Source organism: Pipistrellus hanaki (genome assembly GCF_964339955.1).
Source record: "Pipistrellus hanaki genome assembly, chromosome: 6".
In the NCBI taxonomy this organism is placed as follows: Eukaryota; Metazoa; Chordata; class Mammalia; order Chiroptera; family Vespertilionidae; genus Pipistrellus; species Pipistrellus hanaki.
Genome location: NC_140508.1, coordinates 29779201 through 29805794, shown reverse-complemented (window position 1 = coordinate 29805794; position 26594 = coordinate 29779201). Strand labels below are relative to the sequence as shown.

The window sequence follows — 26594 nt, the reverse complement described above, 5'->3', positions numbered from 1 at the left end:
AAATAATCTGAATTCTTATACTTTAATATTTTCCATTTAAAGATCAAAACACTCTATGGAGGAAGATCAGTAAGAAATACAATTAATTTTATATCCATGTAATTCTTAAGAGCATTTTTTGGTAGTAAACAGTATTTTTTTTTTTTTTGCATATAATACTTTAAAAGACTTTATGTGTTACTTTATTAATCATAACTCTGCTGATTTGCATTTCTGATCCTCTAATATGTATTAGGTGAATTTGAAACACTAATTAAAAGTTACTAAGTAGCACTAGCTGGTTTGGATCACTGGATAGAGTCTTGTACTGTGGATCAGAGAGTCCCAGGTTCAATTCTAGTCAAGGGCACATTCCTCAGTTGCAGGCTCTTACCCAGCCTGGACCCTGATGTGCAGGATGCAACCAATTGATGTGTTTCACATAGATATTTCTCTCTTTCTTTCCTTCTCTCTTCTACTATCACTAAAAACTAATGAAAAAATATCCCGGTTGAGGATTTAAAAAAAAGTTACTAAGTACTTTTATATTCAAAGACTAAGCTATACTGCCCTAGCCAATTTGGCTCAGTGGACAGTATGTTGGCCTGAGGAGTGAAGGGTCCCAGGTTAAATTCCAGTCAAGGGCACATGCCTGGGTTATGGACTCAATCCCTATTAGGGGACATGCAGGAAGCACCCAATCAATGATTCTCTTTCATCACTGATGTTTCTATCTTTCCCTCTCCCTTACTCTCTGAAATCAATAAAATATACCCCATATAATAAAGAACTAATATGCTAATTAGACAAGACAGATACCAGAACAATTGTCCAGATGACCTTCCAGATAAAGCTGGTCTATGAGAGCCGAGGCATCCGGGGTTAGGAGTTGTGGTTAGGAGCGATCAGGTGAGTGGTTAGGGGCAATCAGACAGGCAGGCAGAGGCAGTCAAGGATGACCACTCAGTTAGGTAAATGGTTAGGGACGATGAGGCTGGCAGGCAAGTGGTCCCAGATTGCAAGAGGGGATGTCTGACTGCAAAGTTAGGCCCAATCCCACAGGAATTCCATAGGGCTTAAACTTGTAGTCAGACATTCCCTGGGGGGGGGGGGGGGGGGTCCCAGATTGCAAGAGCTGGTTGAGCTGAGGGACTCTCCTTTCCCCCACACCCTTGTGAACAAATTTCATGCACCAGGCCTCTAGTCCTATATAATAAAAAGGTAATATGCAAATAGACCAAATGGCAGAACCAATCAAAGCATAATATGCTAATGATATACTAAGGCTGCTCAACTGCTCGCTATGATTTGCACTGACCAGCAGGTGGCAGTCAACTTGTCAATCCATTGCTATGATGTGCACTGACCACCAGGGGGCAGATGTTCCGACTGGTAGGTTAGCTTGCTGCTGGGATATGGCCAATCGGGACTGAGCGAGATGGGCCGGACATGCCCTTGAGCCATCCCTCGATCCTTCCCCAGCCCGACTGTGGACCAGTGTCCTGCACCCTCCAGGACCCCATGGGGAATGTCGGAGAGCCAGTTTCAGCTCAATCCCGCAGTCCAATCCCCTTGGTAGGATGCAAGACGCAGGGCAATGGCAGGTAGGAGCTGCAGGCAGCGTTGGATAATAGGTTTTGGCCCAATGAGGCCACCTAGAGGGGTCCCACCCATGCACAAATTTGTAGGCCTCTAATCTACACTAATAAAAGAGAAAGATGCACATTAACTGTACCTCCGTGATGCCCACCAGCCAATCAGGAGCATGCAAATTAACCCAATAAAGATGGCAGGTTAACTTGCATATGCAGACACAGAGTGAATACTGAAGGCTGAAGGCTTGCCTCTGCTGTGGCCTGGGTCCCAGGTACTGGAGGAAAACCAGTGCCAGTCGGGAAAGGAAGGCCAACTGCACAAATCTTTGTGCAATAGGGCTCTAGTATATACATAAAAGACTAAGGTATACCTGTAGTGAGCTTTTAATATATATTATATTTTATAAAAACACATCCACACAGATGACAGAGGGATGTTAACTCTCCAGGAAATCGAACACTTTGATATTATAAACTGAGTAGTTTTTTTTTTTAGCAGCCTAGTTTATAAGTATCGGGTCTAGTAATAATTAATGTCGTTTTAAAACATTCGTTTAAAATCTTGCTTGGCGTTGACTTGTATTGACATAACCTTCAAACACGTGGTATCTACAGAATGTGTGAAGTGCAATTAACAAGTTTTGCTTGAAAAAGTTTGTGTTTGGTTTGGTTTTTGTTGCAAAACTAGGGCTAAGAAGATGGCGGATGAAGAGCATATTCGGCACTGCATGCTTTACGAGTTCCAATTAGGAAGAAAAGCAAGTGAGGCTGCAAAAAACATCTGTAGTGCTCTTGGTCAAGATGCAGTTAGCGCCAGAAAATGCCAGCGTTGGTTTGAGAAATTTTGCGAGGGAAATTTTTCGTTAGATGACAAGAGTGGTCGAGGCCGTGTGTCCAATTTTGATCAAGAAGCTCTTCAAGCTCTTTTGGTGCAAAATCCTCAAATTACCCAACAAGAGCTTGTGACAACTTTAAATTGTTCACAGAAAACAATTTCCAATCAATTGCCTGCACTTGGCAAAGTCCAAAAGTTTGGAAAATGGGTTCCTCATGAGTTGACCAACAACAACCGTAATCAAAGAGTCACAATTTGCAGTTCGCTCCTCTCTCGTCAAAACCGTTTGCCGTTTTTAGAGCAAATTGTTACCTGAGATGAAGAATGGGTGCTGTATGTTAATTTGAAAAGGCGGCCTCAATGGTTGGACAAAAATGAGGCTCCGCAGCCCACGCCAAAACCTGACTTGCATGCGAAAAAAGTGATGTTGTGTGTTTGGTGGAATTTTAAAGGAATTCTTCATTATGAACTTTTACCATCTAACCAAACCATTACAAGTGCAGTGTATAGTGCCCAATTGGAAAGGTTAGCCCAAGCTTTAAGAGAAAAAGAACCCGCGCTGATTAATCGGAAGGGCGTAATTCTTCACCACGATAACGCACGACCGCATACTGCAAGAATCACTGCTGAAAAACTGCGCCAGTTGGAATGGGAAGTTCTCCCTCAAGCTGCATATTCTCCTGATATTGCCCCTTCCGATTACCATTTGTTTCGTTCTTTGCAAAACTTTCTTCTTGGAAAAAAATTTAATAATGAAGAATGCCTCAAAAATGCATGGACCGAATTTTTTGCATCAAAATCACAAGAATTTTACAACAGAGGGATTAAAATGCTTCCTGAGTGTTGGGCACAAGTAGTAGAAAACAACGGCAACTATATTGTTGATTAAATTTTGTTGTATTGTTTAAATAAATTCGATTTAAAAAAGTATTAGAAAACGACATTAATTATTACTAGACCTAATAAAACTAGAGGCCTGGTGCAAAAAATTCGTGCACCCAGGGAGTCCCTCACCTTGGCCTGTGCCCTCTTGCAGTCCGGGCGCTCTCAAGGAATGTCTGACTTATGGCTCTTCAGATATCCTTAGTACTGCCATGGAGCAGGAGAGGCTCCCATCACCACCACTGCACTCGCCAGTGTTGAACCTGGCTTTTGGCTGAGCGGCTCTTCCCCTGTGGGAGTGCACTGACCACCAAGGGGCAGCTTCTGCATTGAGCGTCTGCCCCCTGGTTGTCAGTGTGCACTATAGCGACTGGTCATTCTACTGTTCAGTCTATTTGGATATTAGTCTTTTTAAAAATATATATATATACTTTTATTGATTTCAAAGAGGAAGGGAAAGGGAGAGAGAGATGGAAATATCAATGATGAGAGAGAATCATTGGTCAGCTGCTTCCTGCACATCTCTCACTGGGGATCAAGCCCACAACCCAGGCATGTGCTCTTTACCAGAATCAAATCTGGGACCCTCCAGTCTGCATGCCGATGCTCTATCCATTGAGCAAAACTGGCTGGGGCTAGCCTTTTATTATATAGGATACTATTTCCAAAACTGCTAACTAAATGAAAGGGAAGTTAGACTGTTCAGGGGATTACTGAAAGGTAGGTTCTGCCTTGCGGGTGTAGTTCAGTGGTTGAGCGTTGACCCATGAACCAAAGGATCCCAGTACATTTCCTGGTCAGGGCACAAGCCTGGATTTCTGGCTTGATCCCCATTGGGGGATGTGCAGGAGGCAGCTAATCATGATCCTCTCTTATCATTGATGTTTCTCTCTTTCCCTCCCCTTTCCTCTCTGAAATCAATAAAAATATATATTTTTTAAAAAGAAAACATTCAACCAAAACTTCATATTTTTATAATAAAATCCTACAGGTCATATTACTTAGGTAAGATCTACTTATGGTTTTTTGTTGTTTTTTTTTTTTAAATGAAAGTATTTTGCCGAAACCGGTTTGGCTCAGTGGATAGAGCGTCGGCCTATGGACTTAAGGGTCTCGGGTTCGATTCCGGTCAAGGGCATGTACCTTGGTTGCGGGCGTATCCCTGGTGGGGGTTGTGCAGGAGGCATCTGATCAATGTTTCTCTCTCATTGATGTTTCTAACTCTCTATCTCTCTCCCTTCCTCTCTATAAAAAATCAATAAAATATTTATGTTTAAAAAAAAAAAAAAGAAAGTATTTTGCTCTAACCAGTTTGGCTCAGTGGATAGAGTGTCAGCCTGCGGACTGAACTGTTCCAGGTTCAATTTTGGTCAAAACCTGGTTGCCGGCACATCCCCAGTAGGGCATGTGAAGGAGGCAGCTGATTGATGTTTCTTTCTCATCGATGTTTCTAACTCTCTATCCCTCTCCCTTCCTCTCTGTAAAAAAAAAAAAAAAAAAAAACACAGTAAAAATATATTTTTTACAAGTATTTTTAGTTATTTTTTTGGGGGAAATACTGTAAATTCCATCTAAAGCAAAATAGCTAAAGCCACTCACAAAAGCTATGTCTAAAGGGAATCATCAAGTTAAACAATTCAAAGATTATAACTTTAATTACACACAACAAATGTTACTCATTGGGTTTAAATCCATTCTGAATTGTGCCATTTTCAAGAAATCATAGCTACTTGCTACTTCTGGGCAAGGCATATTCCCTACTCTCAAAGATTTAAACTTTAGAAAAGTAAAAATGGGAGTGAAAGTGCCAAAAAAGAAGAATGTAGGGAAAGTGATACACATAACTACTGAGCCAGGCCCAATAGAACAAGGACCTCAGGGGAGGGCTCGGTGTTATTTGTGGAAAGCATCTGAGCAGGAGTGAACTAAAGCTCCAGTATAAGTGTCACAGAACCTCCAGAAATTTGGCAGCACAGACTCTGAACAACCTGGCAAAAATTTTATAGCAACTTTTTTTTAATTACGTATTTACAATATCAAACAAAGCTGCAAAAAAGTAATCATTGTTACAATAAATTCTTTTAATAAAACTAGAGGCCAGGTGCATGAAAATGCATGCATTGGAGGGGGGTCCCCTCAGCCCAGCCTGCCCTCTCTGTCTGGGAACCCTCGGGGCAGGAGGTGACCTGGCAATCAGGGAAAGATGATGCCCAATCACACCTCTGCTGCTGCCACTGCTGGGAGCGCAAGCCTCAACTGGCCCTGGTTACCTGAGCCTCGGGCAGCCCTGGGTGGCTGGGCAGCCACGATCTGAGGCTTGCCTGCACCTGGGCAGTTGGGGGCTGAGGAGACTGGGGGACGCCAGAGGCAGGCACCCAGAGCAGCCATGCTCCACTTTGCATGCCACCTTGGCAGGGCTGAAGGGACTGTGGGTGCTGCCATCTTTAAGGGCGGGGCAGTCAATTAGCATATTCCCTCCTTATTGGCTCTGGGCTCTGCCATCTTTGAGGGCAGGACAGTCAGTTAGCATATTCCCTCCTTACTGACTGTGGACACTGCCATCTTTGTGGTGGTGTGAGGGTCAATTAGCATATCTCCTTCTTTATTAGATAGGATGCCTCAATAAATCACACTTTGGTCATAAAAAGGGCTTAATCATGCTAGTTACATCAGGTTGCCCAGACAGTTATACAGCCTACCTGTCTCTATTTATTCTTGGAGGCTCCTTTTGATGTAAATAATTTATATTTAGAACAGACACAGACATGAAAACATCTGGTCTTGATTTGAAGCCAATTTTGCTCAAGTTCTCAATTATATTCTTAACTAGTGGCCCAGTGCATGAATTCACACACAGGTAGGATTCCTCAACCTAGCTGGTGATCAGGGCTGATTGGAGCCATCTAGCCCAAATCCTGAGCAGATCAGGGCTGGCTGGCCGGCCTGTGCTGTCTGGCCCCTGGTGGTCAGTGCGCATCATAGTGACTGGTTGACCAGTCATTCAGTTGATGGGTCATAATGGTTGATTACACTTTCATATATACAGATAGTAGTTGTGTCTGTCAACTCAAGTTTTTTAAGCCTGCTAAAATATATAGAAGATTAAGCATCTAAAATGCTGTACAAACCATAGGTCTATATAAATCAGACTACAAAATGAAAATATATGCAAAAATAAGTTCATGTCTGCATTCCTTCTCAACCCTCAAGTTAAAGAATTACTCACCTCAAAAAAATCAAATATTAGTTCCAAATTATCTGGTTCCATTGTCTGTATGCTATACTCTGTCCAACGATCAGGTTGTAAGCCATATCCACATTCTGGCTGTGAATGCTTGCACTTGAACTCAGTGTCGCTTATTAAGGATATCTCCAGGGTATTGGACATTTTTTGAAGAAGAGTGGGAGACACCCTATCATCATCATCTTCCTCCAGACCCTCTAGTGTCAGCTTCACTCTAAACAAAAAGAAAAAATAATAAATTTCAAAAAGTGGAACTAAAGGTAAACTCATAAAAATGTTATCTAAGTGTTAAAATTTAGAAGTGCTCCCTAAATTTGAAAAATCTTCAAATAATAAAATACAAGGTGGAGCAAAAGTAGGTTTACAATTGTGAGTACATGAAACAGTTTATTTTTGTATTACTTATTATTTTCCATACAGCGACTGTAAACCTACTTTTGCCCTACCCTGTATATTATACCAAGTCTATACACACTATAGGTTAAGGCATTAGCTATATTTTATAAAATACTGGTATTTTAGCCCTAGTTAGTTTGGCTCAGTGGATAGAGCGCTGTCCTGTGTTTGATTCCAGTCAAGGGCACATGCCCCGATTTAGGGCTCAACCCTCCAATAGGGGGTGTGTAGGTGACAGCCAATCAATGATTCTCTCTCATCACTGATGTTTCTATTTCTCTCTCCCTCTCCTTTCCTCTCTGAAATCAATAAAAATATATATTTTTTAAAGCACTGATGTTTTAATCTACATATATTTCTGTAAAGTATAAAAATGAGACAAGTGCTCATTAAGCCTAAGGCTGTTTCCATTAATTCTTTGGTTTTTAAAAAATGAATCTAAAAAGATATTTACAATTACCCTCCATCTATACCTGGCCATCTCAATTTCTTTTGAGAAGTCTCACAAATGGCTATGCATAAAACAAGCACAAAATTGAACCATATTCTGCTAGTGTGCATTACGACTATTAGGAGTTGGAGATTATAAACTATTTTCCCCTTTCTTCTATCTTACCACAGTGAATCAGGGGTACTCTGTGAAAAGTATATTAAAGAAAAACACTGTATTAAGTACATATATTTGTATGTATCTTTTATGTGTGTCTATGTACTTTTTTAAACAAACAAAAACAACATATAAATTAAGAGTCCAAAACTCTTATAGGCCTCAGAGCAATGAAAACAAAGACCAATTACCCAAGCCACACTGCCAACAGAGACTAATCTACTCCCGATAAAAGGCAATTACTTGCACGGAGCACTTGTAATGCCAAAAAGTACTAGATTTTAGAATATACATGAATGTACCAACTGAAATGCACTTAAACAATTTTAATATTATTAATGTAGGAAGTAATGTTAATGTATACAGCAACGATATTCAACATTTTTTATATCACAGCACACATAAACTAATTAATAAAATTATGCAGTATGCCAAAAACACTAAATTGTTTGCCAGTCTGACCCAAAAAATAGATATGATTTTGATTCATTCACACTGGACGACTATTGTTGTGTTGGCTATGACAATTTCTTTTTTATTTGACAATATAAGGGAAAAGAGATGATTGTCCCTGACTAAACAGTCGGGTATTATATGTTTTTAAAATTCTGCAGCATCTGGTTGAAAAGCACTGGTAAGAGTAATAGCTAAGCTCTAAAAATGTTTGATTCTAGATTTTAAATGGGATCTGATTGATAATAAAAATAATGGAACTGTATCAGTGGGATCTGCTTTCTCTGCATGACCTCCTGTCTCCAACCACTGCTGAGCCTTATCACAAAGCCACATAATTCTAAATTCTTCTTGAGGGGACATCCATAGATTATTCAATTGGTAATACCGTACTAATCAAAAGTAGCACTTCAATAAAAAAAAAAAAAAAATCATCATCTCTTCTCATAAACCAAAGCTCTTAGGAATAATTCTGGACAACTGATTCTATTGGTGAACCTGAAAGAAGAAACATCCTCTATCAGAGCAATGAAAAGAGGCCACAAATGGCCAGTAATGAACAGGCAAGAAAGGCACGGAGATAAAAAGGCTATTCTGTCATAAGTAATCTGCATCTACAATACCTTCCTCCTTCACCCGCAGAAAAGAAAGAAGAAAAGTCATGTTAAAAGGGATCTATGAAAAAAATTTGTTAAAAGGGGTCCTTCAAATAGCTATGTAAATGTTATAGTCTATCATAAAGAGACATTGCTTTTGATTTACTGCTGGAGTCAACTGAAAGAGAAACTTGTGCCGAAACTGGTTTGGCTCAGTGGATAGAGAGTCGGCCTGGGGACTGAAAGGTCTCAGGTTCGATTCCGGTCAAAGGCATGTACATTGGTTGCGGGCACACCCCCAATAGGGGGTGTGCAGGAGGCAGCTTGTCGATGTTTCTCTCTCATTGACGTTTCTAGCTCTCTATTCCTCTCCCTTCTTCTCTGTGGAAAATCAATAAAATATATTAAAATAAATGAATGAATAAATAAATATATATATATATATATATATTTCTATATATAAAAAAAGAGAAACTTGTGTTTAAAATTTTATAATAAAATAGCATGCTTGTTTTAGTTAAGATGCATAAGCTGTTGCTAAATTTTTAAAGTCTTTATAACCTCGCAGTTAAAATTATTTCCTTTAACATGAAGGTTTAATCTATCACTAATAGAAATTTTGGGGGAATAAAAATGGTCAGAACACCAGTTTTTAGCTATACATGATTATTTCAACAGGAATCAGCCCAGCAGGCCTTGGTTCAGTAGTTGAGTGTTATCTATGAACCAGGTGGTCACAGTTCAATTCCCAGCCAAGGCGTATGCCCAGTTGCAGGCCCGATCCTGGTGTGGAATGTGCAGGAGGCAGTCAATCAGTGATTCTCTCTCATCACTGATGTTTTTATCTTTCTCTCCCCCTTTCACCTTCCTCTCTGAATTCAATAAAAACATTTTTTTCATAGAAACCTAATACAAAGAATTTAGTCTAAGTCTTATTATTTAACTTGAGTTTCCTAAGGCACTGTTTTATTTATGGAAATCCTCTCTTTATATAATCATCTCTCTCTCTAACTGCTCTCTCTAAATTGTCCAGTTTTCTATGTATGACACATTGGACCAATAACAGAATATTACATTTTAATTTACTTGAGAATGGATGATAATCAACTTACAACTGCAATAAAAGTAGAAGCAGTTGAAATTAAAAAAAAAAAAATTTAAATATGAATCATTACTCATTTGTAGAGCCCAACTAAGTATGGTTATATGAAATATTCCAACTTAAGCCTAAGCAACACTATAATATATACAAACACTCAAAATAATTTCTAGAAACAATAAGCAGTAATAGGAGGAGGGGAACATATGTAATAGTTTTAACAATAGAAATTTATATATTTTTAAAAACTGCAAGAGAACCAAGCACTTGGGAGACTGAAGAAAATGTAATTGAAAAAAATGTATAGAAAATAAGTTAACTTTTCATAGAAAATTTATTTTTAAAAAAGAATGGTAAGGACTCAGTATATATTTGCAAAGCAATCAGAACCCCAACCATTAATATCTATGAATTTCTTAATAAGTCCTATTAAGCCCAACAAACCAAGGGTTCTACTGGTACCTTTATTTCAAGGTCTTATGTTAATGAGACATTTTATAGTTGTTAAACAATTTATTTTCTTCCTTTAACATTTAAATAAGATATTAAATTATATATGACTAACTGGTTAGAGAATCTTTGCAGTCAAATGGATTTGCAGATCAACAATGTGGTCCCATAACCTCCATTTTTTCTGAAGCAAAGCAGAAGCCTAGAAATGCAGAGACAAAGTACACCCAAAATCCTTTACTCACTCTTAGAAGAGCCAATGCAAATAACTACGAAGTATTACATCCCTTTTCACCTATATATTGTATGATTGGGATAAGTTTTATAATATTTAAGCAGTTATGGTAGAACATTTATGGATTTTGAAACTATAGTATTATTATGAATTATATCCAAATGACATAGCTGCCTGGGTCACTAAAAAGCCAGTTCGCTTAAAGGTACATATGTTGACATTATAGAAAAATATATAATAAAAGGCTAATATGCAAATAGACGAACAATGGAACAATCAAAACAACCAAACGACAGGTCTCTATGACGTGTGCTAACCACCAGAGGGTGTGTGCGGAACATGGCAGGATGGTAGAACAGGTGAGCAGGGATGTCAAACCAAAACGGGGCACCAGTCCCTGTCATAGGGAGAGCCTCTGGTGGTTACTGAAAATTCTTTGCTCTCATGTATTGCGGACCTGCCTGGAGCTCATGGTGCTGCCTGCTGCCAGCACCAGCCCCACTTGCACCCACAGCTGATGCTGGTCCCAATCAGCAGGTGCGAGTGCTGGCTACTGGCCCTGATAGCTCCTGAGGGTTTCTCCACCTCCCCCTGTTCCTGAGGGGTGATCAGGGTCAGCAGAGACTTCTCGCACCCACTGCTGATGCCAGCGCCAATCACTCCACACTATCAGTAGGTGGGAGTGATGGTGAGACCAGACAGGGGACCAGGGGCCTTGGAGGGAGGGGCTGGGCAGGGACGTGGAGGATGAAGCAGAGACCTGCTCCGTGCCTACCACAGCCTCATGGCCCACAGTTCCTTTCAAGGTGCACAAATTCGTGCAGTGGGACCCTGGTAGAAAAATGAAGTTACTCATTTAAGTATTCACATAAAACTTGACATCTATTTTTTAAATTAATATGTGATTAAAAAGAAATTAATATGGTACTGCTATGATAACAGCTACCTTTCTTCATGGAAAGGTTTTCATTTGTAAGAAACAGGAAAGTTTAGGGCACTGAAGGATATTTCCAACAATCATTTTTCTGTTTACCTTCATTTAGCACAAAATCATTTCTTTTATATCAATTTAAAACAAGCAATTTATTGCTACACTAATAAATTTTAAATGGTATAAACCATACAGAAGTATAAGCTTGGAAGTCATTTATTTACATAAAAACACTGTGTTCTTGTTTCAAATTTAGAGATTAACAATAACATAAGTACATGTAATTACAGCAATCTGAGACAGGGAAGCAGTTCACTCTCATAAGACCCTGTATTTAATAGAAAATGTGACATTAAAAGTGTGCTCTTTTTTGGTTTATACACTTAAAAGCCTAAAACCAGAAATCTATAGCATTAGTGAAAATAAGTAACAAATACACATGATCATACCTAAATCTAGATTTTTTAAATTTCTTCTTGGTTATAGAGACTGGAGGCTTTTCAGAATAATGCAAACGTAATCTTATTTCAGTCTGACATGTCAGCCATCCCGAATCCAAATTCTCAACACCATCTGGCAATTAAGTAGAAAGAAGCATAATTATTATATATATATATATTTTTAAATTCAGTAAGTACAATACACATGGACAATTCTAGTTCACATTCAGATTTTAATACACTCAGGTTATGTCACTGGTACTTCTTTCCAAAGCAAATGTATACAGTCTCAAATTTGTCATTGAAAAAGAACTTTTACATGAAGAGGGGGGAAAAGTTAAATGAGTGTTAACAACAGCCATAGTTTAACAATTAAAGTAAATACAGTATTATAATTAAACCCATTATCGAAATAATACACATTCATTTCTGAAAGAATCCGTGTTTCAAGATGACTTCTAACCTACATTTGTTCCATTGGGAATTACTATTATACTTTCAAATATTTCACATGAGGTATTTACTCAGCTGAAACTAATTATACGACTAGTGCTAGGGACTGAAATATGAGATGGTAAAAATAAAACTGTGAGTCAATTCTATATTCTTATATTTATACATTCTGCCATAAATATCACAACTGTGATAATACTGTATTAGCAATGTTTAACTTGAAGTTACCTACTAACATAGGTAACACATTTTTCAAAGTACTACTGAACTATCAACTGTTTTGGACTTAAGTTTTTCAATAGGAAATAGCATTAGTGAAAATAAATGGCCTAAGTAACAAATACACATATATTTATTTATATTTAATATGTTTTATTAAATATATTAAAAGTATATAAGTATGTGCATTTGTTATATAGACATTTATCTTTAGAAATATAACTTTAAAAATGTTTAGTAATTAGCAAATTTTAAAAAAAGAAACCCTGGAGTGTGTGGGGAGAGGTCAACGAGGGGGAAAGGAGACATATATAATACTTTCAACAATAAAGAATTTAATTAAAATAAATATTTGGTTAGAAGTAAAAAATAAAAAGAAACCATCATTATTTCTTTTTTTCTTTTAATATATTTTATTGATTTTTTACAGAGAGAAAGGTAGAGCAACAGAAACACTGATGAGAGAGAAACATCGACACAGCTGCCTCCTGCACACCCCCTACCAGGGATGTGCCCACAACCAATATACATGCCCTTGACCGGAATTGAACCTGGGACCCTTCAGTGCGCAGGCTGCCACTCTATCCACTGAGCCAAACCAGTTTCAGCTATTTCTTAATTTTAAACAATTTCCAGGAATAGACAAAGTTGGAAAAATGGCACTGTACACCATAAGAACCTGTAGATGCAAAGAGCGGACCTTCCTGACATGCCATGCACGTCTATTTAAAAAATAATAATAATAAATGTGCCAAACCGGTTTGGCTCAGTGGATAGAACCTCGGCCTGCGGTCTGAAGGGTCCCAGGTTCGATTCCAGTCAAGGGCATGTACCTTAGTTGCGGGCACATCCTCAGTAGGGGGTGTGCAAGAGGCAGCTGATATATGATTCTCTCTCATAGGTGTTTCTAACTCTATCCCTCTCTCTTCCTCTCTGTAAAAAATCAATAAAATATATTTTAAAAAATAAAAACAAATAAATTAAAAAAAAATGTTTTCCCTAAGTAGCAGCCCTGACCAACTTTAAAATCATTTTTCGTGAGAATTTTCAGCTGAAAATCTTCAAGAACACTCAAATTGTAATATATTTATTTGTATAAAATCCATTGCAAATTGATTTTTTAAAAATTAAATTCAAAATATTGTGGCGTGTAGGGATGGTTTCCATTTTGGATGCATAGCAGTTAACTGGCTAAAGCTGAATTTAGAACAACAATAAAAATTTCAGCTGTTTTGGTTATATATGGTTATAACTACATATAATATAACTACTGCCAGCCATGGAGCAAGTAGGAGGCGTGGCTTTGCTCCAGGTTACAAAGTTTAATTTGTAACAGCTGGAAAAAACGAGAAAACTACCCTAATAAAAGAGTAATGTGCAAATTAACCACTACTCTGCTACACCCACCAGCCAATAAGAACAAGTATGCAAATTAACCCCAATCAAGATGGCTGCAGACACAAAAAGCAGGAGGCTTGGGTTTCCCAGGCAACGGAAGAAGCCAAGCTTTCCGCCTGCCCTTGGCGGCCTAGGCCTCCACTCAAGGCTACAAAAGCTTCAATTGTAGAAGGTAAACAAATCCAAACAGAAATGGCTGCTGGCCACAGAGCGAGCAGAAGGCTTGGCTCTGCTCCAGGTTACAAAGTTTAATTGTAGAAGGTAAATAAATTCCAGATACCAGGGCCTCTGCTTGGGTCGCCGGGGTGTGTGGCTGGCCTGCAAACCACCAAAGGCCCCTCTCTCAGGGAGCTCCACGCCCCAAGGGAATGCCCACTCTGATCTGGGACATCCTTCAGGGCAAACCAGCTGGCCCCCACCCATGCACCAGGCCTCTATCCCATCTAATAAAAGAGTAATATGCAGATTGACCATCACTCCAACACACAAGATTGCTGCCCCCATGTGGTCAAAGATGGCTGCCCCCCATGTGGACACAAGATGGCCACCACATGATGACCAGCAGGGAGGCACCAGGCCTGCAAGGGAGTGCAGTTGAGAGGGACCAGGACTGCAAGAAAGGGCAATTAGGGGTGACTAGGCCGGCAGAGGAGGGAAATTAGGGTCAAACAGACTTGCAGGGGAGCAGTTAGATATCAATCAGGCTGGCATGGGAGTGGTTAGGGGATGATCAGGCTGGCAGGCAGAAGTGGTTAGGGACAAGCAGGAAAGCAGGCAGGCAAGCAATTGGGAGCCAGCAGTCCTGGATTGTGAGAGGAAGCCAAGTTTAAATAAATAAGTAAAAAACTAAATTAAAATAAAATTATATATATATATATATATATATATATATATATATATATATATTAAAAAAAAACCAAAACTCTCCAAAACATGTAACATAAATACCATCTTTTCTAAAGAGGACAAGACTATAAAACACTAAAGCTATTCAAATATTTTAGACTACCTGATGATATAATATAAATAACCTCAAATAAAATCCAAATTCCTATCCAAACACTGCCAAAGCATGTACATTTCTAAAGTGTATAAACACATGTCCCTATTAAACCACAACCAAAACATTCAAACCTGTTCCTTCCTGTTCTGAATAGGAAAGCAACTGGTTATCAGCAATTTATCTCTGGTTCAATCAGCAAAAGCACACATTCTGCCCACTCCTTTACACAGTAAAGTATTTAAAAATGAAAATGCAATCAATTGCATTTAAGGAAAAATGATAAAATAAAAATGCAATTTAGCATAATGCTGATAATGCTAACACATTGTAAGAGTTCAAGTTGCTGAAAACTTGAATTCTCAAAGTCTTTACTGAAGCAGAATATACAAATGAGTAACATTTTCAATATATTCAGAGGTAAAAGGATTTTCTAATGTGCTAATTAAATGTTAAAGAAGACTAAGTCAGAATTACTAGAATATTCTGCTTAATCTGGACTTTACCATAAATGCACATATAAACATACAAAATGCACAAATTAGCCTATGAGTAACGTTTCACATCTTAAATGTTTAGAACTGCTAAACATAATACAGTTGGTTCTGAGGTTACGTCAGAGATCCATTCCTAAAGTGCGATGTAATGCGATTTTCGCTGTATGTTGGAACCCACCTACATAAGCATCTATGTCACTCACATGGAGCACATACACAGCAGTAATGAAGTGAAAGAGTAAAAAAAAAAAAATTAAAAGACAACAATTCATGATCTTTACTTGTGGAAAATACAATAAATAATAATAAAAAAATATGAAGCACTTATTATTTATATACGTCTAAATGACGGAACTTCTTTTTTAATATAAATAAATGGGAGATGGCGACATAACCACGAAACGACATACATTGAGTTTGACGTAACCTAAGAACTGTCTGTAGTGTTAAAAGTGATATTATTAACTCATATAACTAAAATCACCTGTTAAAAAACTTAAAGCATAAGAATTATATAGGGGCCCGGCCAGTGTACTTAGTGGTTGAGCATCAACCTATGAACTATGAGTTTATGGTTTGATTCCCAGTCAAGGCATTTAATTCCCAGTTTTGCTCAATCCCCAATGGGGGGTGGGGGAACATGAAGAGGCAGCCAATCAATGATTTTTCTCATCACTGATGTTTCTATTTTTCTCTTACTCTCTAAAATCATTAAAAATATTAAAAAAAAAAAAAAAAAAAAAAAAAAAAAGAAAGAAAGAATTATACATGGTGGAGCAAAAAGTATGTTTATAGTTTGTATTAAAAAATACAATAATTCTATATAATAAAAGCCCAGTGACCGAATGATGGAAAGACCAGAGTGACCAATCAACCAGTAACCATAATGTGTACTGACCAGCAAGGGGCAGTGTGCTACCACAGTGGGAGTGCTGCTTAGCTGACTGGAATGAGCAGCTGCTCCTGCTGCAAACCCTGGGCCAATAGGCAGGAACCCTGGCTGTGATTGTCACCTCCTCGCCCAGGCTCCTTCTCCTTGCACAGCTGACCCTGGAAGCTGGGAGGCGGATTTGTGGCCGCTGCGGGACTGAGGCCTACTCGGCCGCCTCTCAGTGCTATTGTCCCTAGGCTCAACCTCGACCCGGTTCCCTGGAGAGGCAAGTGCTCTGGCTCCATAGAGGATGCCAGACCAGGGAGCAGCTGCTAAAAGGGCGGGTCCACAGTTGCTGGACTGACCGGGATGAGTGGTGCTCCCATGGCAAGCTGAACCCCACAAGCCACGCCCCACCCCACCAGTGCAATAATCCCATGCACCAGGCCTCTAGTCTGTCTATACTAATAAAAGGGTCATATGTTAATTAGAGTGGATGCCTTCCAGACAAAGCTACAGTGGCTATGAGGGCAGAAACCAGGCAGCCATGGTGGTGGCTGTAAGGGCTCAGGGCAGGCAGCCATGGCAACAGCAGCTGATGGGGACAGTGCCTCCTCTTGATAGTCTGGTCGCCTCCCACAGAAGACATCCCCTGAGGGTCCCCAGACTGATAGAGGGGGCAGGCACGAATTTTCGTGTTCTAGGCCTTTAGTATATATATAAAAGGCTAAGTGTCCATATAACTGGTAACTATGGAGTGCACTGACTACCAGAGGGCAGGTGCTCAATGCAGGAGCTGCAATGATGCGCACTGGCCATTTAAAAGTAAATAGTACCACGGAGCTGACATAAAAAAATCAGCACTTGGTTTCCCCCATGTGTGACACAGGCCCCACAACCACCCTGCAGTGACACCCCACCAAATTACAGTTAATGCTGCCTAAGACCCCGTGGCACAAAATGCAACCCACAACCCAGCCCAGAAACGGTTGCTGTGTGCTTCAGGTAAATGATATCACGTATCAATGCCCTGCTTCCTCTCCCTAGCGACCAGCCTCCTTAGAGTTTCTTCAGCCTAGGAACCCAACTTGTTTTATAGCCAGGTGCAAACATTTTACAGTTAACCAAATGTTTTTATGCAGTTTTCCATGCCTTATCTCATTTGATCTTTACAGCAGTCCTAGAGTAGATAGACAGGAGACTAGGTAGAACCCTATTTTCTTTTCATTAGCAAGATGTGAACAGCGATATTAAAATACTTCTAAATTTTTTTGAGGTTGAACAAAGAGGTGGTTTTGTTGTAAATTCTTAAGACACAAAAACAAGTTCAGAGAAAGAAGACAATTTGAATTTAACACAGACGCTAAAAATGCTCTTTTAAGATTATTCAAACTGTTTTTAAAGTTCAGACAGATCTACAGAAAACCCTGTCAACTGTGATCCTTGGTGGTGGTTTCACAATTTACAAGGACATCATGTCAGAGACTGTCCTAGCAGCAAAAACCATGTGCGAGGGCCGTTCCTCTAGGTCCCAGTGCTATTTACCAACTGGTAGTCAGATGGCTTTCATTGAAGTGGAAACAACTGTTGCTGTTGCCCAGGGTGCAAAGGCAATTGAAGGGGTTAGGGTAAAGGCTGGGCTTACTTCGTGTCTAGTGACACTACACAAGGCTTCTTAGCCTCATCCGCCAGGCTCAAGGCTTCTTAGCCTCATCTGCCAGATGATGAGCCTCTGCATCCAGGTCTCAGGCACAGGCTCTCCCTCCTTCCCCAAAGGGTTATAACCATCCCTGCGTAGAGGCTTCTGTGGCTTGCTTGCCGTTTGTGGGGAGGCTGGATAAAGTAGAAGGCTTGCCGAGACCAGTTTGGCTCAGTGGACAGAGCGTCGGCCTGCGGACTGAAGGGTCCCAGGTTTGATTCCAATCAAAGGCATGTACCTTGGTTGTGGGCACATCCCCAGTAGGGGGTGTGCAGGAGGCAGCTGATCTATGTTGCTCTCTCATCGATGTTTCTAACTCTCTATCCCTCTCTCTCTTCCTCTCTGTAATAAATAAATAAATAAATAAATAAATAAATAAATAAATAAATAAATAAAGTAGAAGGCTCTGGGCTGTCTTCTTCCTGGGGCTTCCAGGCATGGCCTCAGTAGCATTTCCCTCTTGCATGCTGTCCCACATTTCAATCTTCCTTCTCCTTTTCTCTTAAGCTGTCGTAGTTTCTCCTTGTGCCTTTCCAATTGGGCACTTAATTCTTCCTGCATTTTCAGGCGAATGGCTGCTAAAGACTCCTGTCGTCTCACAGCATCATCGGGTTCCACACGAACTGCCACCCTGTCTGGCTGCCTCTGCCTGGAAGCCCTCAGCCAGGTGGAGAGCTTCTGAAAGACTGCCAACAGGAGGATGCAGCCAAAAACCATGTACCAGCCATAGACAGCCAGCAGGGAGCCCACAGTGACGCTCAGGAAGCGCAGCCCCTCTTACTCCAGAGCCCGATGCAACGACAGCTGCTTCCTGACTTGCTCCATGGCTGCCAGGTCGCGCTATGTCAGCTCTGGCTCCTGACTTCTGCCTTCCTGCCCCTACCTAATTTCCTTCAATGTGCATGAATCCATGCACTGGGACACTAGTTAATAAATCCTATATAATAAAGAGCTAATATACAAATGATCATCACACCCTTATGCCATAACAGCTCAGACACTTAACAATGGGAGAGAGGAAGGGAAACCAACCAGGCTGTGGCCCAGGAGAGGGACAAGCTGCCTGCCCTATGGTCCCAGGCACCTGCAGCTGCACCCTGGGCAAAACCACCCGCCCACGGTCTCATGGCTGCAGCCAGCCTGGGTGAAGCTGGCCTGGGTTTTGGGTGCCTGCAGCCAGCTAGAGGGAGGGGAGCCCGAGTCCCGGGTGCCTGTGACCAGCCAGAGGGGGGAATCCTGGGTCCTGGGTGTGGGGCGAAGCAGAGGCAGTTAGGGGTGAGATTAACTCATCAGGGAAGCAGTTAGGGGTGATCAGGCAGGCAAGCAGAGATGATTAGGAGCGATCAGGCAGGCAGGCAGGCAGGTGAGCAGTTAGGAGCCAGTGGTCCCAGATTGTGAGAGGCAGTCGGACATCCCTTGAGGGACCCCCCTTCCCAATGCATGAATTTCATGCACCAGGCCTCTAGTAATAATATAAGAATAAACTCTGTGTTTCGCGTACAAACCTTCTGCCCCACCTGTACAGGAAACTATTATTGAAGAGAATGGCATTTGTTTCTTAGATTTAGCTCTATTTCCAATATCATACTTCTGTCACATTTCCCTCTATCTGTTTCTAATGAATGTTATGTTACATCTCAACCATATCAGTAAAAAAAATTTAAAGCTCAGTCTCACTTACTGTGGATTCCAAATTGTCCATCGTCAATAATAATTTCACTTTCTAGAATTAAAGGAAAATAGAGAACCTAGTTAAAATTCACGACGTATATGGACAACTGAGAAATTGCCCACCTTAAGCATTTTTAAAAATATGAAATCTTAAAGCAGCCCAAAGTGAATAAGCATATTTATTGTAGCCCTCAATAAAGAATTCCCTTTTAAGAAGGCTATCAAACAATCAGTTCTTACATACTTGTTGATTATTTACGATGTTACAAGGAAGAGAAAGAGGACTCCTCAGATGGTGCTCTAGAGGCACGGGGACAAACTTCACCCACAATTTGTGAGCCTGATAGATTGCTAGACAACAGTATCTCCTGGTTCACTTTTCAAACCAAAGGTCTTGGCACAATTAAAATGCTTATTCTTACGTAATGCATTTTCTGAACTTATCTAAAATGTAATTCTCCTCAAATCTCCACTATTCTCTCTCCAGCTAAAAGCTTGACAAACAGCATAAACTTACCTGTATACTTAGAGCTGTGAGGAACTATCAAAAGAGTAAGTTCTAGCACATGCCCTTCTAACAGAAACTTCAGCTAAGTGAGATAAGCTACTAAACTCCACCCTCAGAATAACATACTAATTCCCTGCCCTTTCCTTTCCTGTTTTCTTTACACATAGGTCTGAAATATTTGTCAAAATTAGTGTGATAGTTCCCAAGGAAGATTCTCTGACAGATTTCATGGAGCTCTTAAGTTTAGAGCATCTATTTTTCAAAGATATAAATTTCTTTTTAAAAGATCAGAAACATAATATCCTACTTCTCCAAATAATACAATATATTTAACTGCAAGATGCTTTAAAATGCAAATTATTTTAAACTACTAGGTACCTAATAATTTCCAACCTCAGTATAGAACTATTATAATTTTGAGATATACTATCAGAAAAATCCTAAATACAATATAAAAATGTATTAAAACATATAAAAAGAAAATCCAATAGAGGATGGAATGAGATAGCTGTTTAAACAAAATGTGTCTACTATAGGGTAAAGCAAATCTCTCATTACTTTCTAAGCTGGTAACTAGAAAGCCATTTATTATCTTTACATTCTAATTTTCCTTAAACACTGAAAGATGCATTTCTCAGCAATGAGTCAATTTATAAATGAATCGGTAATTTAATGTATGTGAAATGAACTTCAAGTTTTAATCTTAGTATGGAAAAGAAAATTTAAAAAATACTTGTATGAAGAAAAATGCCTTTTTAGGTATAATAAGAAAACGGAATAATGTTTTTTACAAATTGATCTGAATATCAATTTTAACATAGCCAGCAACGTACTTAAATAAATCAAGAGGAAAATATGTCTGCTACAATAAAGAAATTTGAATTTATTCATACAAATTTATTTAAGTATTTACTATTAAGAAAAAAACAACACAGAATAAATAGAATAACTTGCTCTATTCTCACTAAAGTTAAAAATGTAAGAATCTTTGTTTTTGCCCTGGCTGAGCAGCTCAGTTGGTTAGAGAATCATCTTGATATCCCAAGGTTTCAGGTTTGTTCCCTTGTCAGGGCAGGTACAAGAATCAACCAATGAATGCATAAATAAGCAGAACAATAAAAAATTTCTCTCTCTCTTCCCTTCTTTCTCTCTAAAAGAAAATTATCTAAATTATCTGAGCAAGTAATCAATAAAGCCATGGATGCTCAGCAAAGAAGAATGTTACTTTGTAAACTTGTTGCTACTCCAAATAAAAAGTCAACAATAAATTAATCTAACCCTTCAAAATAAAAATAATTAAGCATTTCTAGTAGTTTATAGAGAAAGGCAATTAAGAACTATTTAGTTTTGAAAGATTCACGATATGCTAAGTGAAAATTGACCTTAAACTTTAGAATAAAAATTTATTAAATCCCACTAAGCCATTGTGCAGCATATTAGTAACTTATGCATATGCCTCAAACAGATGCAGTTAATGCCCATACCTAAAGGGGTTATTGATCGTGGTTGTAGATGAGTCTCCCACTTGTGAACTATGACTTGACATGGACCACCGATAGTCTGCAATTTAAAAGTTAAATGTCTGCAATAATTTCTTATATCTTATATTCTACCCATGACTCCATTAGATGTTGCGGCCTAAATTAATACTACATATGAAACCAAAAGATCCATTTTGTTAATTATCAATATTATATGCCCCTAATCAGGAATGTACTAGGTCACAAATCATGATGAGTGCTGGAAGAAAATGGGGATGAGAGAGTAAACAAAGAAAAATGGAATGAACTGGTACAAAAAAACTGCCTTAATTAAACCCATTCTTAAATCTGCTTACAATACTCGATTTTTTTCAAAGAAATTTTAATTTTTAACTGATATTCTGTTAAAGTTAACCATAAATATATTTTATGTTTGGTATATCAGCCCATCAACAGGGTGTTACTGGATAAAGTATCTCATCTTAAGTAACTCTTGAGGTGTTTGGATAAAGCCTAAACTCTGACCACAGGAATAGTAGAAACAAGTACTTCAAGATCAACTATCACAAGTTACTCAAGAAATGTGAGGGCGTAATACAGTTCTTTACTATATACATTTAAGAATAGTAAGTAGATAACAGGAAGAACATCAGATCTCTATCACAGTAACCAATGTTTTTAAAGAGCACAGGAAACCCTAAAAGAAAGGAGATACACACCAGTAAATTTGAAGAACAAATTTGATAAAAGTGAAACTAACATCCAGTTTTACTTTTTATGCCTTTGGGTTTCTAAATTCATACAGTGTGATAACTCCTAATATTGTTCCCTATTATCAAGTTCTTTTACTAAGAAAACAAAACTTTATGTCAATAACATCTACACAAATTTTAAAATAAGAATGAACGTACCGATAAAGATTTCCGACATACAAGAGACTAACGTTTTAAATGCTTCCTAGTTACCCTTATTACTTTTAAAATGACTAATTAAACTTATGTGTCAAAGTTTAACACGTATTTTAAAAGCAAATTTTGACTATAACCTTTGTTTTCTAAAAAATGTAGTAAAATACAGGGATGCAAAAAGAAAAAGTCACCCATTATCACACCACTTAAGAGATAATCTGCCACTTAAAATAACCAGAGAGACTGGCTGGTGTGGCTCAGTGGCTGAGCCTCAACCTATGAACAAGGAGGTCACTTCTTAGATTCCCTGTCAGGGCACATGCCCAGGTTGCAAACTTGATCCCCAGAAGGTGGCAAGCAGGAGGCAGCCAATCAATGATTCTCTTATTTTTGATGTTTCGCTCTCCCTCTCCAAAATCAATAAAAATGTATTTTTGCCCTAGCCAGTTTGGCTCAGTGGATAGTCAGACTAAAGACTGCCAGATTTTATTCTGATCAAGGGCACATGCCCAGGTTGCAGGTTCAATCCCCAGTAGGGGGTATGCAGGAAGCAGCTAATCAATGATCATCTCTCATCATTGATGTTTCTATCTCTCCCTCTTCTTTCCTTTCTGAAATCAATAAAAATATTTTTAAATAATAAAATAAAAATATATTTTTAAATAAAGTATAAAAATCTTTTTTAAACTTGCAAACTTTTGGAATTTGAAAACTAAAGTAGCACTAGATACTCATTCAAATCACTTATTCTGGGATGATATGGAAAATACTCATTTTCTCTAGACAAATACCTGTTATAAGGTTTACTTATGAATTGGTAGACTGTGTAGATGTTTATAAAAAGGTAAATGTGAAACTTCTAATTTTAAAATATGAATTTAACTTCCTTAAAACTTAAAGGAGATGCATTTAATCCTACATTTCCTAGAATTTTTTTACTATAACTTTTTCCTGTTACATTTTTCCAGTTTTTTTAAACATCAAACTTTCTAATCTTCAAGAGATGCAAATTGCATACATTAAAAATAGGAATAATGTTTAATAAATAGCCAGAAAAAACCTACTCCTCCCATGTCCCCCACATACTCTAACCAAAAGAAAAAGAAAAAAATTCCTCTTCACTAAAAGAGGGTATGGGTTTACAATCTTATAGAAGTTACTAATCAAACTTAAAGGGTGCCATGAATATATTAAATCTCAACAAGGATTAAAAAGTGGGTAGAGGTAGAGACCTCCTTGTTTGGCTCAGTGGAGAGCATCAGCCTAAGGACTGAAAAGTCCCAGGTCAAAGGCACATGCCTGGGTCGCAGGTTTGAACTACAGTGTGGGACATGCAGGATGCAGGTGATCAATGATTTTCTCTCTCCCTCTCCCTTCCTCTCTGAAATCCATAAAAAAATAAAAATAAAAGGAAGTGGATAGAGGGAAAAATATTCTTTTTTGTTTTAATTGATTTGTCAGGGAAACTTTACCATGCACATAAGAATAGCTGTGTTGATTAAGTATTTGATAGGGTATATATTTTAGTAGTAGTTTTAATTAACTCCACCCTCATGTTTTAGTTACAGCATAAATCAATTTGGGCTGGAACAAAATGGAGTATTTGAGGAGTAGTCCGAAGGGCCAATTCAACAGACGACTTACAATTGTGTCTACTAGCATTCACACTACAAATCCGTGTTGTTTAGTACACAAAGTGTTGTAACATTGAAAGAAAAAAAAAAAAAGAACCAAGTTTTAAAACACCGTGAATTTCCAAAATTGTTATAACTACTTTATTAAACTTTAGAAGGTCATCTTAAATTTTAGCTTACTGAAGTTGTTTTAAATTTATTAAAAACCTGAGCACTGATATATTAAAAATCTCAATAGTGACTCCAAAACATGCAATCCTTTTTAAGGCTCTATTCCATAAAAAACTATCTTTAAGATCTTAGGGGAAAAAAGAAATCTTCCTCTCAGAAATCAATAAAAATATAATAAATAAAAGAACAGCTCCATTCTGTAAAAGGCTGCCACAATTTTAAACATTTTGGAGTTAAATGGAAGGTGTATCTTTGGAGAAAAAAAGAACAGTATCAGTCCAGGACAGTATTCCATTAGCAGTACTGGTAGAGTTATTTCACAATTTAGCATATATTAAATCAGATGATTGCTGGAATGTTTTCAAGCATGCATACTAACAACAACAAAAATAACAAAAGACACCCCAAAACTATGTTTCCACATACACACACTTATTGATTGCTTCTCAAACAATTATTGACATCACTCAGCTACATCAAGCACTGAGAGATATTTAAAAGAATATCAAACATGTAGACTGAAATTTTTGTTTTAACAAATAATCAAACAAATTATCAAATACTCATGTAATAGCACTGCTTCTAACTATCATGAAAAATGTAAATATGCACTTTTAAAATTTTGCTAATTGTTTTCTTGCAGTATTTTGGGGAAAATGTGCGTGTAAAAGGATCTCAAAGGATTTTTATCTATGCTGACTGAGGCCAGACCACCCTGATCAGTTTGACTCAGTGGATAGAGTTATCAACCTTCGGACTCAAGAATCCCATATTTGATTCCAGTCAAGGGCACATGCTCAGGTTGTGAGCTTGATCCCCAGGAGGGGGCGGGCAGGAGGCAACTGATCAATAATTCTCTTTCATTATTGATGTTTCTCTCTCCCTCTCCCTTCCTCTCTGAAATCGATTAAAAAAAAATAATAAATTTTTTTTTTTAAATCAATAAAGCCCTGACCGGTTTGGCTCAGTGGATAGAGCATCAGCCTACGGACTGAAGGGTCAAGGGCATATACCTTGGTTGTGGGCACATCCCCAATAGGAAGTGTGTAGGAGCAGCTGATCGGTGTTTCTCTCTCATAGATGTTTCTAGCTCTCTATCCCTCTCCCTTCCTCTCAGGGGAGGGGAATCAATAAAATAATAAAATATATATATTTTTAAAATCAATAAAAATAATTTAATGATAAAAAAAAAAAGAAACCATTGTAAAAAGAAACCAAAATAACCCTGGGCTATTCTAAATGAAATTCAAGAGAAATTAAGAATAAAATAAAGTTTATAATTAATCTAATTACAAGTGAATGTTAACACCTATAAAATTAGAAATAGCCTTAACTGGTTTGGCTCAGTGAATAGAGTCGGAATGTGGATTGAGGGGTCCTGGGTTACATTCTGGTCAAGGGCATGTATCTTGCTCGTGGGCACATCCCCAGTTAGAGGTGTGCAGGAGGCGACTGATTAATGTTTCTCTCTTATCAATGTTTCTCTCTATCCTTCTCCCTTCCTCTCTGTAAAAAAATCAATAAAATATATTTTTTTAAAATTAGAAACAGTATGTTACTGCAATAAAGGGCTACATACTCTGAGATGAAGGAAATAGTTCAAAGACAATATAATTAAAAATTGGCTAATGTTTCTGTATGTAACTACAGAATTAACTATGCTAATTCTAGCCACAGTTAGAAGGGGTAGATATGGATTTAAAAATGTTTAAATTGCATGTTAACTCAAAAATTACTTTGGTGAGGATGTGAAATTAATGGGCTATGCAGGCTCACACCAATGTTCCCAATCCAGGAATATCTACCTTGTTTTCTATGTTTATATAACTTAATATTTTGATTTATCATCTATAAAATTATCTTAAAATTAAACATATTAATACTTTATTCTAATTCTACAAAGTATAAGAGAACATGTAGCTGTGAAAAATTAAGAGAAAAAGGACTGCAAGACTCAACTTCTAAACTAAAAGGAATATGCCAGAAGGAGCAAAACATAAGAAAATATGGATGCCGAAACTGGTTTGGCTCAGTGGTAGAGAGTAGGTCTGCGGACTGAAAGGTCCCGGGTTCGATTCCGGTCAGGGGCATGTACGTTGGTTAGGGGCACATCCCCGGTGGGGGGTGTGCAAGAAGCAGCTGGTCGATGTTTCTCTCTCATCGACGTTTCTAGCTCTCTCTCTCTCTCTCCCTTCCTCTTTGTAAAAAATCAGTAAAATATATTTTTAAAAAAAGAAAAAGAAAATATGGATGGTGAAATTTTACATTATTTATAATAAAATAGTAGCAATGAAAGGGACCTAAGAAATTTATAGTTCAAACCCTACATTTAAAAGATGAGA

At 38.3% G+C, this 26594-nt stretch overlaps 1 protein-coding gene across 4 annotated transcripts in view; it reads right to left on the bottom strand.

Moving 5' to 3' along the window:
- The window catches only part of GPCPD1 (glycerophosphocholine phosphodiesterase 1), a 63932-nt gene that overhangs the window by 21980 nt on the left and 15358 nt on the right, over positions 1 to 26594 (bottom strand). For 2 of the 4 annotated variants that reach the window (XR_014795238.1, XM_084886804.1), the window contains exons 5-8: positions 21543 to 21618; positions 19561 to 19602; positions 11752 to 11875; positions 6518 to 6749 (exon numbers count right to left, since the gene is read on the bottom strand). Coding sequence is in view for 3 of the 4 variants with exons in the window: in XM_084886804.1 (XP_084742930.1) it covers positions 6518 to 6749; positions 11752 to 11875; positions 19561 to 19602; positions 21543 to 21618 (474 nt within the window). In the remaining variant the exon portion in view is untranslated. The remainder of the gene's footprint in view (positions 1 to 6517; positions 6750 to 11751; positions 11876 to 19560; positions 19603 to 21542; positions 21619 to 26594) is intronic. The other 2 variants (XM_084886806.1, XM_084886805.1) reach the window with 1 other exon arrangement.